Below are 16,347 nucleotides of genomic sequence, written 5' to 3' on the forward strand. Positions count from 1 at the left end.
TGTACCAACCGCAATAGAAGTAGTATATTTATTATATTTAGAGATATAAATTTACTATGGTATTGTTAATAACTAGATATACCCAGAACTTTTAATTAATGTTACAGCTGAATATTGCACAATCTGACATATATTTTCTCTTCAAGACAAGAAGTGATTAGTAAAAGGAGGTGCCAAATACTTCTTTGTAATTAAGTGGATGGAGGAGAGGAGCAAAAGAGAACAAAGGATGGATGAAATGAGACATACGATCGGGTGGATGACACCACTACGGACTTTAGAGTCCAACAAGCTTTACTTGGAATCAAAGTTCTATCAGTAAGTGTATGAACTTGGGCAAGTTACAGATTCTCTGAGGTTCAAAATCCTCATCTGTAAAATGGGGATAATAATTTCTAGGATAGAGTAATAGTCTGAGGATTTAATGAGAATATATTTAAAACACCTAGCAGAGAGTAGATACCTCCACCATTTTTTCCCCCTCCATGGGTAACCATAAACCACACATAAAGAAAGCTGAAGCAGCTTCTTAAAAGCAATTTTAGCTGAAAGAAAAGTTGTGAGGGAAGGGTACTAACCAGATTCAATATCTGCTAAGGGCAGGCCAGACATAAAAGAGTTAAGCTTTTTTAGATAAAAAAGCTTTTTTAGATAAAAGGATATCTGTAGGGTGGAACACCTAGGAAACATCTGCCAAGAATCACTGCCCCAAGTACAGAGGAAAAGTGACTTTTGTAAAATCAAAGAGTTCCTGGGGACATAAAGGATTGGCCTCTATAGGTTAATTTAGCAATTCTAGGGTTCCCCAATCCAAATTTTTGGACAGAATATTTGATCTTATCATCTTGATAATGTCATTTCACACCTACCTGTAAAGCAATTCTGAGCAAAACATCCTATGAGACAAAGGGTAAATCCTGCAGCACTCAGGTTTCTGTTGAACGCGTCACTTACAGGTTTCTGTTGAATGCGTCACTTACCTAATAGAACCGCTGAATAGTATTGGATCTTGGAGAATGATTGAAAGTCTAGAACGTAGTGTGTGCAGTGGTAGTTTTGAAATGTCGATCCCATCAATGACAATCTTTCCTGTTAAAGAGAAACAAAAATGACAGGCATGTAGCAAAATCACAAGTAAAATAATATTTGTTTACTAATTGAAAGTACTTTCCTAGTTCAGGGTTTAAATTCAGAAAACGAGGCTTTGTATTTAGGAATTAAAAAGTCATTATATGTCTCTAAGAAAAATATACACTTCAGTGATATTTCCTCTTTCTTAAGTATTTCCGCCTACATTAATTTTCTGGTTTTATTCAGTTTATGTGGTTCATACAGACCCAAAGTCCTTTTTTACCCCTTAGTGGGTCGTCCTCCTCCCAATATTCCTTTATTCTGGTTCCCTGCTTTATTTTCCTTCACAGGACATTCTATATACATTTACTGATCTTTTTTTTTTTGTCTCTCTTTCTCTGCCACCTAGGATATAAGCTCCTTGAAGACAGGGATTTTTTTGTCTTATTCTCTCTTGTATTGATTGAAGAGTACAGAGTACAAATAAGAAAGTAAATTCTATAGATGCCAAATTTTAATGAATTTCTTCATAGTATACATAGACTTGTGCAATCATGATGTCCTTGCCTCAACTTGATAGATTTATTTTATCATATCACTTTTTGCAAATCAATATGGCCCTATGAGATGAGCATGTCAGGTGAAGAATGGCAACTGGAGTCCTTTTTTCTAGCTGACTAGATTCAAGAACAGGAAAAGTGATTAGCTTAAACTTTCTTTCAGGAATCTACTCAATCTATTAAAATCTTAATAGCCTAACACTATTAATAAGAGAATAAGTCATAGAGTGCATGTGGGATATGAAATCATGTTTCTGGATTCCTGAGGATCAGGCTAATCCAATATGTTCAGTCATAATGATAGTTTTGCTGTTTTTTTAAGAGAAGTGTCTATCAATTGTCTTTGAATCATGCAATTAGCTTATAATGCAAATCCCTACTGAAAAATCCTTAAAGCATCTGTGTATTATTACTAGTCTTAGAAAGGGCAAGCTGATAACCCAGTGGCAGTTAACTACCCTGTTCCTGAATCTAAACCCGAAAGAGAGTACAATTACCACAGTTCAACTTTGTATTCATAAACTGACCTCTTACCTCATAGAGCTGTTGTATAAATTAAATTAAATAATATAAACTGTCAAGTACAATAAAAATGTCAAGTACTATCATCATCATAATCATTACAGATAATAGTAAGCACTTCTCTGAGCTGATGGTCAAGCACATTGATGGATCCTCTTTTATTCAAGATGGCTTATGTGCTGGCCTATTTATAGGCCACTTGATAGACTAAATAATGTGATATTTTTAAAGCAGAGATTAAATTATTCCTATGTATCATTATTCATAATTTTGTCAATGAATATTTTTGTATATTGTCAATATGTGCTTGGCATTTTACAGCAAAGATTGACTCCTCATAAAATGTTCAACATCATTAAACAACGTTTTTAAGAAGATGACTGACTCTGGGTGGTGAACACACAATATGATATATATAGATGATGTATTACAAAATTGTACACCTGAAATCTAACTTTACTAAAAATTATCACCCCGATAAACTTAAAAAAAAAAAGATGATGGTTAGAGTCATGCACCAAAATTAAAAATGCAAATGACATATCTCCTTGTATTTTTTTCCTTGGATAGAAAGAGATACATTTTTAGTCTGTGGTAAATAGGATAGTCTTCTTCTCTCTTCTTCCTCCTGAATTGCCACCACCATCTACTGCAATTAAAAATGGGTGGCCTTGTTTTCATCTTACCAGTTTACTGGAATTCTTTAACAACAATCTCTAGAACTGAGTTTTGGGCTAATAATTTTATTTCTCCGAATTCTGTGTTCTTTTTCTTTAATTCTGGACTGTTTGTATGGTATACCTGTCTCAACCCATGGGCTGTAGGACACGAAGTCTTTATAAATATTTCCTTTTTATTTCTGCAGGACTAGGTAAGTTGATGTTGCCTTTTTTTTTTAAGGGGAAAACTTCACATGATCAATGAAAAAATTTAGTTAGTAACTTACCATCAAATATATCAACCATTCTGAAGAAAGCCAGAGATAATGATGACTTCCCACTGCCAGTGCGACCACATATGCCCACCTAAAAATGCAAGTGTCACTCAGAGAGAAGAGGACTCAGACAAATAATAGAAAATGAGCAAACATACTTTTAACTTAGACAAGACACCATAGTGAAACCAAAATTCTATTTAAATACTGACGTTAATATCATCATTCTCTTTTCAGATCTCCCTTATGAATAATCGTTATTAAGATAAAAACATAGGGTCCTTACCTATCTTCAGTGATTCTAACTGTTTTTATTTCTATGATGGTGTTGTTTTTCATTTGTGGCTTAACTTTTACATTTAGTATATTATTGAACTAGTAAATATTTCACTTTATCTTGGAAGTGATGATTTTATAAGAAAAAGTAGAATGCGTCTATTTTTTTCTGCACACTTGCTCTTTTTAAAATAACTAAAATAAATCATTTGGGGACAATGGCTGTCCAAATGCAAATGTTCTCAAGGGGATGTCTAGTATGGCTATGAGCCAGAGCCAGAAATTTTGAAAAACACATCTATTGTTGACTTCCCTGATTTTCTTTGGACACTAATGAATGCCACTATGACTTAGAGAAAATGTATTTTATTCTGTTCCTATCTCTCTCTCTTTTTTCTTTTATGTAGATAATTTGACCTGTAAAGGGTAGGGAATAATATACGAATCCTGTGAAAATATTTGGCTGGGATGTCTGAAGAGGTTAGGTGGTAATAGAGTGGTCCCATAAGAAGATTTGTATGAAATAAATGAAATGGCAGTGAATTCCATACCTTTTGCCCAGGTTTGATGTAAGCTTTGACGTGTTTAAGAACAGGCTTCAGATTATTTTCATATCTGACACACAGATCATGAATCTTGATCTCCCCTTCCTGTGGCCAATGTTCTGGAACTTGAGAAGGATCTGGGGGGTGGGGATAGAGCAGGGGATTGGGGCGAACACACATATACTTGTATACATTTATACACACAAACATACAAATTATTTTCTAAATTTAAAGCAATACTGATTGAAATTCTGTTTGTTTGTTTTTTCAAAGTTAAAATTACATTTAGAGTAAAGGCCTCTTGACTAACAACTTTTAATATAGTGGGGGGTTTTTTGTTTGTTTTTTTGGAGCCTTAAACAGTATTCTGTCTTTTCAGCATTCCATCACTCCAGTCTATTCAAGATAGTTCATTTGTGAGTTGATTCATTTGTTCAGTCAGTTGGTCATCAAACATTTGAGTACTTAAAAAGTGAAAGGTGTTGTGCAAGGTGTTGGAAATATGGAGATGAAAGACATGCCTCAAGGTGTCCTGGGGGAAGCACATAAGCAAGTCAGCATCTATGGTCCTGCACAGAGAGTCACATGAAGGAGGCCAGCCCAAAGTGTTCTGGGAGCATAGAAGGTGGTAACCCGTCCAGGAGGGTTTCAAGAGGAGATGGTGTCTGAGATGAATCATAAAGGATAAGGGATGGGGAAATTTGTTTCAAGTATTTATAGAGAGGAGAAAAAATTAAAAAGAAGGCACACAGCCTGTTGGCATGTCCAGAGTAAACGGTGTACGAGTGGATGATGAGAGATGAGGTAGGTAGGCAAGAGTTCACCAATGAAGGGTCTAGTGGTCTTAGCTAAATTATATGGATTGCCTTTGAAGATGTGGATAGCTATTGGAGGATTTAGGAAAAGGAATGCATTTTAAGGATGAGATTTGAATTAAAGAAAGATTATTCTGTCCTCAGTATTGAATTTCCTGGCAATTTAATTCCAGCAAAGCTGAGAATCTCAGTCAGTATTTTAAGATCCAAGTTTCTTGACATCTAAGTTAATAAGGTCTTGGGAAAGAAAATACAATTGTTTCTAGTTTGGGCTGGTAATTAATGTAATAAAGTCCAAATATTTTTATAATTCTTTTTATCTGACTAAATAATATCTTTTTGGACTCTGGTTGTATCCAAGACTTTTCAGGCCTAAAAAGTCTTATCATCTCAGGTGTACCTAATCAAGTAAAGTCAAAATAAGAGGGTATTCTATGGATGTTGAAGTGGAAAACAAAAGCAAAAATGACAATATGTCTGACACACAACTAATATTTAAACAAAAATACATATTTAAGTGAAACAAAATATTCCGAACAGTACCCATGGTGCCTTCATAGTTCTCAGACTCCATAGTCAAGAAACTGTTCACTTTCTTCACTGCCCCCATCTGGACCTCCAAGTCAGCCAAGTTCCTCACAACCCAATTCAAATAATTGGTTATCTGTGCCAGATAGCAAAAACACAAAACAAAACAAAAACAAAAACAAAAAACATTTAAAATGAAGTATACATTTTTGCAATCACTGGATATTTGGAGATAGAATGACTTGGGCAGTTTGTGTACGTCCTATGGTACAATTCATAAATGCCGCAGGATATCAGAGACCAGAGAGATGCCATGGGATAAAGTGGGCAAGGAAGGTGTCTGCTCTTCTTCGAGGTTCCTCAAATGTCACTGTTTTGTGAAGTCCTGATTTGCCTACACAATTGATAGTGGTATGTACCTCTGTTAGCATTTATCTCATTTATATTCACCTTCACTTTATTGTGCCCAAATGGGTTGTGAGAAACTCAGAACAAGGATCCCAAGGAGCCTTGGGGGCACTCTGACCATGGGGTTTCTAAAAATTGAATAGTTTGTAAAAATTAGTTCACAATATCAGACATGAATCCAGGCTGTCCTAACAGTGGTTTTGGGCCCAAATCTATTAATATTTGCAAGATACCATCTTGTAATGAATTTCAAACTTATTCCCTAACATCCGTGAATAAGAAGTTTATAATAAATTTGGAAAGTACCTTCTCCAACATTGCACAAAAATAGATTTTCATCCATACCTACCGTAAGTGCATACAGAAGACCTAAGCCCACCAATCCAGAATTGGAAGACCCACTAATGGATGCAATAGACGCAGTGAGGACAATGCAAGCTCCCAGATAATCCTAAAAAGAAACAAGAAAAAATGTTAAAATATTTTTCCCAAGTTCTTAAACCAAAGGTCCCAATCAACTGAGGTGATTGCTAAGAGAATACACGTCATTCCTTGTGTGTCCTGTTAAGAGGAAGGATACCTAAGTTATGAAAACTTGCAACTCAAAATATTCAGGCTGAAGCAGATAAAGGTGTAAGAGAACAGAATATGCCATACCAAAGTATGCCTCTTTGGCATAAGGATTACTCTGAGCAGATAATTTTTAGAAACAGCAGACATAGGAAAAGCTGGGAAAACAGAGAAATTACTCTATTGTAAGAGTATTATATATTTATAAAATAAATCTCCATTTGTAAGTGTAGCTTCCTGTTTGTTCAAGGAAGAGAAGGATGCCTGAAACATCAGAAATTCTTATCAATGAAAAAGGTACTGACTTTCAGACAGAAAAAGCAGAGAACCATATGATTTCACGGATATGTGGTATATAAACCAAAAACAACAAAAGAACAAGACAAACAAATGAGAAACAAGAACTCATAGACACAGACCATAGTTTAGTGGTTACCAGAGGGTAAGGGGGTGGGGGGTGGGAGATGAGGGTAAAGGGGATCAAATATATGGTGATGGAAGGAGAACTGACTCTGGGTGGTGAACACACAATGGGATTTATAGATGATGTAATACAGAATTGTACACCTGAAATCTATGTAGTTTTACTAACAATTGTCACCCCAATAAATTAAAAAAAAAAAAAAAAAAAGGAAAAGGTACTTACTTAACATTACATAATAAACCTTACTCATTTTTAACTTACTTTTTCCTGGTCACCTTCCCATAACTGGCTTCATTCACACCCTTCATTTTGTTTGTTTGTCTGTTGTTTGTTTCAGGTTAAGATAGTATTTCAGCCCAAATTCTAAGCCACCTCCTTGGGTGACTTATTTCCCTGGGTATCTCCCATGTATGAGATATACATGATAATAAACATGTTTTTTTTTTTTATCGTTTAAAACAAATACTTGGGCTGAAATGGGAGTGATGCAATGTCTTCATTATATTCATGCAGATATGGGTTCAGAGAAGTTAAATACCTTGCCAGAAATTAAGCTGAAATTTGTGGCACAACTAGAATATCAGACATAGGGGTTTCCTCCCCCTCCCTCCTTCTATTTTCTTGCATTGCCAGACAAGCAATTATTTTTGGACTTGATTTTCTACCTTAAGTTTCATGTGTGTTTATGTTAGGGTTGTGATGAGCTCCCTTGTGTACTAAGGCCTCTGCAGAAATTTGTTGCAGTTAACTTGTTGGAATTTTTATCTGAACTTTTTGTCAACTATTTGGGCTTAGAATCTGGGACATTAAATCTCCAGATTCCCCGTAAATAAGAATAAAGGTTATATTTCCTCATAAATTAGAACTGTGGGCTTATATTAGAGTATCTGAATTGTCTATGACTCACAGATAAACTCTTTTGCAAAATTTTAAAAATTCATTAAGTCCTGCTTTAAACTCAAATGAAAGACAGGCCACATCTGTCCATTTTCTAACACCCTTTTCCTTCCCAATTTCCCAGCATTCTTAGGTATTCTTATGACTTATCACTCAAAAAAGAAATCTTAAAACCTATCATGCTGATATGTCACAGGTCCCAGAGGCAGGTGGAATTTCGGGCATGAGCACTTTCTAGAATTACGTCAAGTCTGATCTCACTGGAAATGGCCTTTTCTAGCTAGATACATCTCTGATCCCTCAAAGTAAACCAAACTAGTAAGTAGGTGGTGAGATTTTAATAACGGTAATGGAGTGTTTAACATGCTGAAGTCATGATTCCCAAATCAGCTCACATGTGCACATTTCTGCCTCTTTAAAATACCTGCAAAGATCAAACTTTGGAGAGCAATCAATGATCCCAGCCTTGGAATCAGAGATCTGGGTTTAAATGCTAGCTTTGCCAATTATCAACTAGTGGGCTTAGACAAATAATTTAAACCCTGTGAGACTCAGTTTCTTCTCTGGAAAATAGAAATCATGCCTGATTCACAGGGATTTTGAAAGGAATAAAACAGATTAAATACCAGTTAGATTTCCCCAATTTTATGTGTCAGGATGTCTTCTTTCCCCTGGATGATTTCCAAATGTTTGAAGCAAGCTTAAAAGTTTGTGTGTGTCATAAAACATCAAAGGTTAAAGCAGACACTAAAACTTAATTCCATAATAATTCCAATAAAATTTACAAAGAATAAAGAAAGAAATCATGCAGAGTTAATCCCTTAAAGTAATAAATTTCACAGAAGTAGTAAATATTCCTTTGATTGTCTCATGTAACAATTTGCTAACAACTTGTCACATCCCAATCAGACAGCTCTTCCTCTTTTTCTTTTTATTTGAAGCAACAACCACATGGATACAGAATCTAACCAGTTTGGGCTGCTCTTTTATGTTATAAATTCCAACATGCTCCTAAAATTCTTTTAAAATGTTCACAGCAATATGAATTTTTCCTTCTAGCCCTCTTGTATAAAGTTAGCCCTTTCAAAGTTATGTTATAAATTTGTTATTTCCATACTATCTTTTCTAAGAAGACTCATAAAGAGTTTCTCTGATAAGTCCCAGAAACTAAGTTAGCACTAGAAGATAATTCCAGCAAAGTACTTCTGCCTTAAATAAGGAAATATGCCGTTTGACTTCTGAGAAATTTCTGTGGGCAATGTATACATTAAGCATATGAAGGAAGGCACTTCTTTTATTAATTTCTACTCTCCATTTCCTCCCAGCTGACCTCATTGGGAAGAAGAGCCTCATTCATTTATTCATCCATCCATTTATCCACCCATCCAGCAATCCATCATCTATTCATTCATTCATTCATCATCCATCCATTCATTCATTCATACATTCTTTTAAAAGTATAAGTCAGTTCATAAAACTTCCCTGTTTAGAATTATCAATGCCTTTCTATTTCACTTAGCATAAATTCAGACACTGATGAATTACAAGGCCTTATATGATGTAAAGTCTGGATTCTAGACCCTACCTACTTTGACCTTATCTGAGAATCCTTTTCTTTTTTTCACTCTGCTCCAACCATGCTGTTCTTCTTCTTCTCAGTGTTAAAAGCTCATGATACCAGATACCAAATCTAGATTTACTACCTGATCTAATGGCAGTTTCAACCTCTGTCAGAAACAAAATCTTAATCAACCAGTCTGACATTTTCTGGTCGAGCACCAGTAACATAATCTGTCATGTGGACCCTCCTCATCCCACTCCTTCAACCCCCGTCCCCCCCAAAAAAAGAAGAGGCAATTTGCATGATAGACACCATTCCCATTCCTTATTCCCTTTCCCTCAAAATTAAAGATGACTCAGGCGCATAAAGAATCCTTTCTTTTCTCTTATTAGTAGCTCTCCCTTGCCCTGTCCTTCTTCCTACAAAAGCCTTCTATTTTGTACAACTCATAGAGCTAGAAGGGATGCTGTCTGATGTATGAATCGCATAATACAGCCATTAGATCTTCAAATTTACTTGGTTAAATTTTGTATTTTAACATCAGGAACACACCACCTTTGTTTCTGCCGAAGACTCTGCCTGAAATGTTTGTACCACAGGTTTCTGACACCAGGTTCCTTCTCATCATTTGAGGATCAACTCAAATGTCAGCTCTTTGGAGAAGCCTTCCTTTCTTGGTCCCACCCCCAGCCCTGAAGCTGTTCACTATCCCATTGTCTTGTTTTGTTTTCTTCCACACATTTAGAGCTATCTAAAATGATGGTATGTGCTTATTTTTCTACAAGTTCATTGTCTATCTATTCTCATTAGAATTTAAATTTCATGATGCAGAGTCTGTCTGAATGTTTACCACTATTATCTCCAGCAACAGGAATCATGATGAGTACATTGCAAAGGTTCAGTAGTTCTGTGTGGAATAAATGACTGGATAAATTCATCCCTTCATAAAACAATCACTGAATATTTATATGAGCCAGATATCTTCTAAATCAAGACTTCTGAATTTCTTTAGGATTCTCATGAATCATTTAATTCTCCACCAATCCCTTTTCCAGACTTTAAGAGTTGAACATGTAAAAACATTGTAAGAATTTTTGATAAGGTTGGAAATTCCACACAAAGTTTCACAATCTTTTAATGCCCCACTTTGAACTGTAATATGATTGTCTCCTAGAAAGCTTTACTATAAATGCTACAGGTTCTTTGCTTTACTTTTTTCTTTTCTTTTTTTAATTAAAGTTTATTTGGGTGATCATTGTTAATAAAGTTACATAGATTTCAGGTGTACAATTCTGCAATACATCATCTATATTATCACATTGTGTGTTCGCCACCCAGAGTCAGTTTTCTTTCCATCACCATATATTTAATGCTTTTCTAAAGTGAGAAGCACTCTTACCTAAGCTATGAACTTCATCATTCAGTTCCAAGTATTATTATTTTTTTATAATTTCAGTAGTGCAGGAAAAATTCATAAAATGCCATATTCCGTGTAAAAATAGCAGATTTAAATAGGACTAGAATAGAACAAGGACACATTTAGATACCTGAAGCAACAAACTAATCACTGAGTCTAAATAAATGAAAATTAGACTGTAGGCCTAATATAAATATTATCAAGGAAATGCAAAACATCAGGCACTCAATCTCTTTCTCTCCCTGTTAAATTTAGTTTACTATGGAATCTTTATGTCCTGGATTTACCCATTATATAGAAGTAAATGATAGATTTAATCAGATGATAATGTTAACTATTTTCTATGGAATTAAAATGGTAATTCTGGTAACAGGTAGGTAGCCTAATCCTGGCAATAGAGCCAGTAAGAGAAGTGAAAACAGATGCAGGGAGGAAAGGGAAAAGGTTGATCAAAAATTAGAGTCAACATGTACTTTCTAGATCTCTTTCACAAGGTTAATGTGTTCAAAACTACTTGTAAAGTTTTCCATGTGATCATCAGACATTATTCAATTATTAGTCCAGTCAATAAAATATGCTAAAATTTTATGTAATGTATAGAGATAATATTTTTGACACTTCAACAATAAGGCATAGCTTTCTGAAAAAATTTTCAGAGGAAAGACCCATTTTCAAAATCTACCATCTGCTAAATTCATACAGATATGAGAGTTTAAAAGCCAATAAGTCTACAGTTTAGTATCTGTAACAAAGTTATTTTATTTTTCATAAAAATATTCTTTATCCTCTTTTTAGAAAGTGTTATTCATGTTGTCTTTTAGTTATACCAATTAGATACATTCTAGCTCTAGAGAGCTGGGTTACTACCACTGCTCAAAAATGCTTTTTCTAAGGCAATGGAAAAATTTTGGAGGCATTTGATCAGAATTTTACCTTGAGCTACAGAAATGACGAAGATCCTTTGTGCCCAATGTTTATCAAGACAGTTCATAGCAAAATCACTAAATTCCAATCACTTCTCTTCAAATAGTACAGGAGTGCAGAAGTATGAAATTGACAGATAATGTAAGAGGATGTGTTAGCTCCCCATTTTCCATTTCCTTTACCATTAAACTTAATAAGTTTAATGAATTACAAAGTAACCCTACAGTTACATCTTCTTTCCTATTCTCTGCAAAAGGGCTTAAAGGCAATAAACTGATAAAGAAGAAGCAGATGGTCTGAATAACGCACCCATAGGAATGCAAATACTTAAGGATCACCAGCAGCACTTATTTGAGGGCGAAGGCCTTACCCGTCCTAACCTATCAATTCAATGAAAAAACACCTATGGTCAAAAGAGTACAATGGAATAAAATTCAGTTTAGAGAATAGAAGCTACTGTACATGTGAATTACCCACTCAATGAGGGCCTAACCACAGGAATTTTCATCTGCATAGTGATAAATTCTAACTTCCATCAAGTTTGTGAATTCAATTCTCCCCTCCAGAAGGAAAGCCTTTGATTCCTATGTCAAAAGCAAAGCCTCTTGCCATATTTCTAGTGATTCCATGACATCTATCTGTATATGAAATGCTAGTGAAATTTTTTATTTTCTCTAAAACAGACTTGCAATTAGTTAAGAGCAACACAACCTCTTTCTTCATGTAGCCATCAGAAGTCGATGAGACCACTGAGTGTCTGGGAGAATATATTAGGGCCTCCAAATTACAAGGTCAGGGCACACCTGTTTATCATGGCGTTAGGAACACAGAAAAAAGCTCGGTGCTGTTTCAGAAAATATACTCTCGTGCAACCGCGCCCTCACGACCATTTTCACTTTAGCCTGTTGATTCTGGAGACCTTTTTTTTTTGGCTTCCTGATGTGAATTTTCTTTTATCCTCTCACCACACAGCAAGACAAAGCCTTGGAAAGACAGCCTTTAGATAGAGTTACACAATCTTTGCAAATGGAAACATCGATGCCAGAGAACTGGAACTGTTTAGTGCAGAGGGATGAAGAGAAAACGCTGTGCTGAACAAAACAACGTAAGCAGCATTCAAAGGTTAGAACACAGTGACACACTGCACACAAATGGGGCCCACTCCACTTGGCACCCAGAGGAAAAACAATCCCTTCTGTTGCCAAAGCAACCTGGGTGGTCACAAGACTAGCTACTTTTCCACCCACCAAATTATTTTATTCTTTTAGACTCTTGTCCGTTTTTGATTTGAGTGTGTTTGACCTTTATATTTTTTCCCAATTCAAAATGAATAAGAAGGGCAGGGCTAAATCTTCCACAGGAAAAACTGTTTACCCAGAGAAAGGGAATAACTTGTGACTGTCTGAACTCATACTAAACAGCACCAGAAAATAAGTGAAAGCCATATAGTAAAAAATAAATAAATTAGGTAATAAATAAAACTCGGAAGGGGCTCAGGGATCTCCCCAAATTCAACAAAAGCTGTTTCTACTCTGCTTTAACCTCCTTTCCTTCTCCTTGAGATTTTTCTGCCCATAGAATTCAATAGCATTGCTTTGGAAAGTTAGAATTGGAGATAGAGAGAAAGGGAAGAGAAAAATAGCCGCATAAAGCTATGGTGCATTTCTTCTCTTTCTCTCCATTAAGGTGATTATGAGTTAGAGGCGATCGTGAATTAGAGGTGATCAAATTTGTAGACCTGTGTCAAGAAATCCTGTTTGCCTCTTCTGAATCGTGCCCAATACCTCAACCCTCCTTGTACCATTTTGGTTGTGTTTCCGCTCTGGAAGCACAAGAATGTTTTCTATAAGCAGGTATTTTTGTTAATTTACTGAGTAATGTGGCAAAGGGGGTTGCGTTAATGCTGTGGATAAGATCAATGCAGAATCACTGGGCCAAATAAAAGTTTTCATTACTTATTTTTTTGAAATGACTTACAAGGCAGAATATGTCCAGCTGTTGGATTCAGAAAGCAGTTCACACCCTAGTCTCTAAGGTCCTGTATCTCAACATTCATATTTCTGATACAAGATTCATTTATTTCAAACTGAAATTGTGTCTCCAGTGATGTGAACACGTCCACAGGAGCACACTAGCAATGAGATCATTTATATGTGTGCAGTTAGGAGAAAGGTTATTTCCTAATAGCAGTCATCTACTAAATTTATTTAATACTCCTACTGTGGCAGATGTTCTTAGGTTATAGCATTTATATATAAATATTAAAACAAGCATTTTAATACTCTAATATTCCAATTATTCTTGCTCTAATAAAAATTCTCAGTGTACAGAAAGAGAGTGAATCTGACTGTTTTTAAGTTGTATTCCTGGGTTTGTTTAGAGATGTGTGCGTGTGTGTGGGTGAGTGTGTGTGTGTACGCATACCCACATAAATTTACTGTCACATAAATGGAATTGATGGAGACAAATCCTACACAAAGAACTTTGGATCTTGACTTCTGTTAGCAGATATGCCTAAAAGTTTGCAATAAATCAACAAGTTTCTTACCAAGATTTACCTTTACTCATCAGAAATAGAAGCAAAGGATTTCATCACTTTTTTTTATTATCGGTTTAAGAGAGAGTTCTGGTAATGAGACAAGATAGCAAATCTTGGGAAAATTACAATACAAAGAAAATAAAGACAAGACAAAACAAAGGTATTATAGGTAACAGAATGAATGGCAGATTGTACACTTCTTGTTGAAAATATCAGTATTTTCTTTAGGTTTCTCCAAGTAGAACTAGAAGTCTTTTAATATTCGGGTATGTCTGTCTGCCTTTCATTTGGGGGTTAAAGTAGTGGGTTGTGAGTCAAACTAAACTAACTCATTCTGAATCTGGCTGCTGTTCCTTTCTAATTTTTCCTGACCTTCCCTTTCTTGGCAGTCTGAAGGTTCTAATATCTCGTGTTCTGGCTATGAGAACAGAACATATGGTTTGCTTGAAGAATCTTGTTAAATACTTGTCTATTAACCTGACAGTAGGAAGTGCTAAAGAGCAAAAACAGGAGTCAAATGAGATGTTCACCTCAAGTCCAAAGTAAATATACTTGCCCCCTAAAAAACATACTTGATTTTCAAGTTTTGGAAAATCATATACAAAAATAACTACTGACATTTTTCCCTTATGATTTTGGGACATTCTTTCATTAAGCTATTTCATCATTAATTCTGTTATTCAGATATGACTTTTTTTCCTTAGAGAAAAAAGGTTTAAGCAAATAAACAAACAGAAGCTTTAAACAAAGATTTAGGATCTGGCTGGTATCAGGAATAATATTTGGGTTTTGTTATAAATCTTAAGCAATACTTCATCAGCCTTTATGTTACCTATAGGTAATTCAGAAGACATTTTGCCCAGCCCCTACAGTTACCTGGAAAGAATTTCTCATCAACAAGCAATGCTTCTATCCAAAATTTGTGAAATATGATTGTGTTACATTCTGAATAGCTTATATATAATAACTAATATAGTGGTAGATAATCTCTGTAAACTAGTGAGAAATCATGACAATTAAATCTCATGGGAGGGAGCAGAATTCAATCTCAATCTGTATCTATCCATCAACAATTCAGATTTTAACTTGGGCTCCTTCATGTGTCGTCTCTGGTTTGTTGAGTTTTTAAAGAAAGCCTGCCAATGGTAGGGATATTTAATCACTGGAAGTGAGATTATTACAATAGTACAAATAAATGTCCTTTTCCCTTTTACAAATGAATATTTAAAAAACAGAAAACATTACAGACAATTCATCATTACCACCAAATTAGCTTCCTCACACTGCAGATTATACAGACCAGTATGCCAACTACAGTTGATCCTTGAACATTGTAGGGATTAGGGGAGTCAACCCTCCACACAGTTGAAAATCTACATATAACTTTTGACTCCCCCCAAAGCTTAACTATTAATAGCCTCCTGTTGACTGGAGGAAGTCTTACTGAAAATATAAACAGTCAATTAACACATATTTTGTATGTTATATGTATTATTACAATAAATAAGAGAAAAGGAAATGTTATTAAGAAAATCATAAGAAAGAGGAAATGCACTTATAGTATTTATTGAGAAAAATACACACATAAGTTAACCCACACAGTTCAAACCTGTGTTGTTCAAGGGTCAACTGTATATGCCCTTCCCTGCTGGAACTTGTGTCTCATCTATCTCCTACTTCATACTCTAGCTGATTGGCTTATGAACCACTTATCAGGGCAGGTGATGTTTTCATTCACTTATTCATCCATCCATCCATCCATCCATCCATCCATTTAAAGGACGTTTGTTGAGTGCATTTGCTAGGAGACTTTTATTATTATTTGTATCCTAATATCCACATGAGGCACATAGTCTTACTTCTGTTTTATAGATGAGAAACTCAAATAATTTAATTAACTTGCTAGACCAAGTGTGTAAATGCCAGGGCTTACGCCCATTCTCCTACTTCACACAGGACAGAAGAAGGCAGTGATTAATCACACAGGACAGATGATTAATGGCAGTGTTTTACATTTTGTGTTAACATGATCCTCCACTGGCTTAAAACATAGAAAGTCACCATTTCTTCCAGGGCTGTCAGCTCAGTGGAGGAAATGAGTACATCTGTTCACTTGTCAAATTTGCTCTTTTCAAGAAAACGTAAAGTTACACAAATATTTGCCATTCCATTAACTTATGTAATCTAGAGACTAATGAACACAAAATGAATTTTTGCTTTTTGGGCTATTTGTCTTGCCATTAGCTAAAACATTATGACAAATTTCCTCTGTAACATAAACAAACCTGCGCTATTTTTAAAGTCCAGAAAATGTGAAGTTAATGCTGAGCCTCAGTGGAAGACTAATTTTTACAAC

The 16,347-nt window shown here is 35.2% G+C and overlaps 1 protein-coding gene across 7 annotated transcripts in view; it reads right to left on the minus strand.

The window, feature by feature from the left end:
* The window catches only part of ABCC9 (ATP binding cassette subfamily C member 9), a 106,466-nt gene that overhangs the window by 11,017 nt on the left and 79,102 nt on the right, over positions 1–16,347 (minus strand). For all 7 annotated transcript variants that reach the window (XM_033118187.1, XM_033118184.1, XM_033118183.1 and 4 more), the window contains 5 exons: positions 6,009–6,110; positions 5,267–5,387; positions 3,915–4,045; positions 3,100–3,178; positions 981–1,089 (listed from right to left, as the gene is read on the minus strand). In XM_033118187.1, coding sequence (XP_032974078.1) covers positions 981–1,089; positions 3,100–3,178; positions 3,915–4,045; positions 5,267–5,387; positions 6,009–6,110 — 542 coding nt within the window. The remainder of the gene's footprint in view (positions 1–980; positions 1,090–3,099; positions 3,179–3,914; positions 4,046–5,266; positions 5,388–6,008; positions 6,111–16,347) is intronic.

The sequence above is a fragment of the Rhinolophus ferrumequinum genome, chromosome 10 (genome assembly GCF_004115265.2).
Source record: "Rhinolophus ferrumequinum isolate MPI-CBG mRhiFer1 chromosome 10, mRhiFer1_v1.p, whole genome shotgun sequence".
NCBI classification, from domain to species: Eukaryota; Metazoa; Chordata; class Mammalia; order Chiroptera; family Rhinolophidae; genus Rhinolophus; species Rhinolophus ferrumequinum.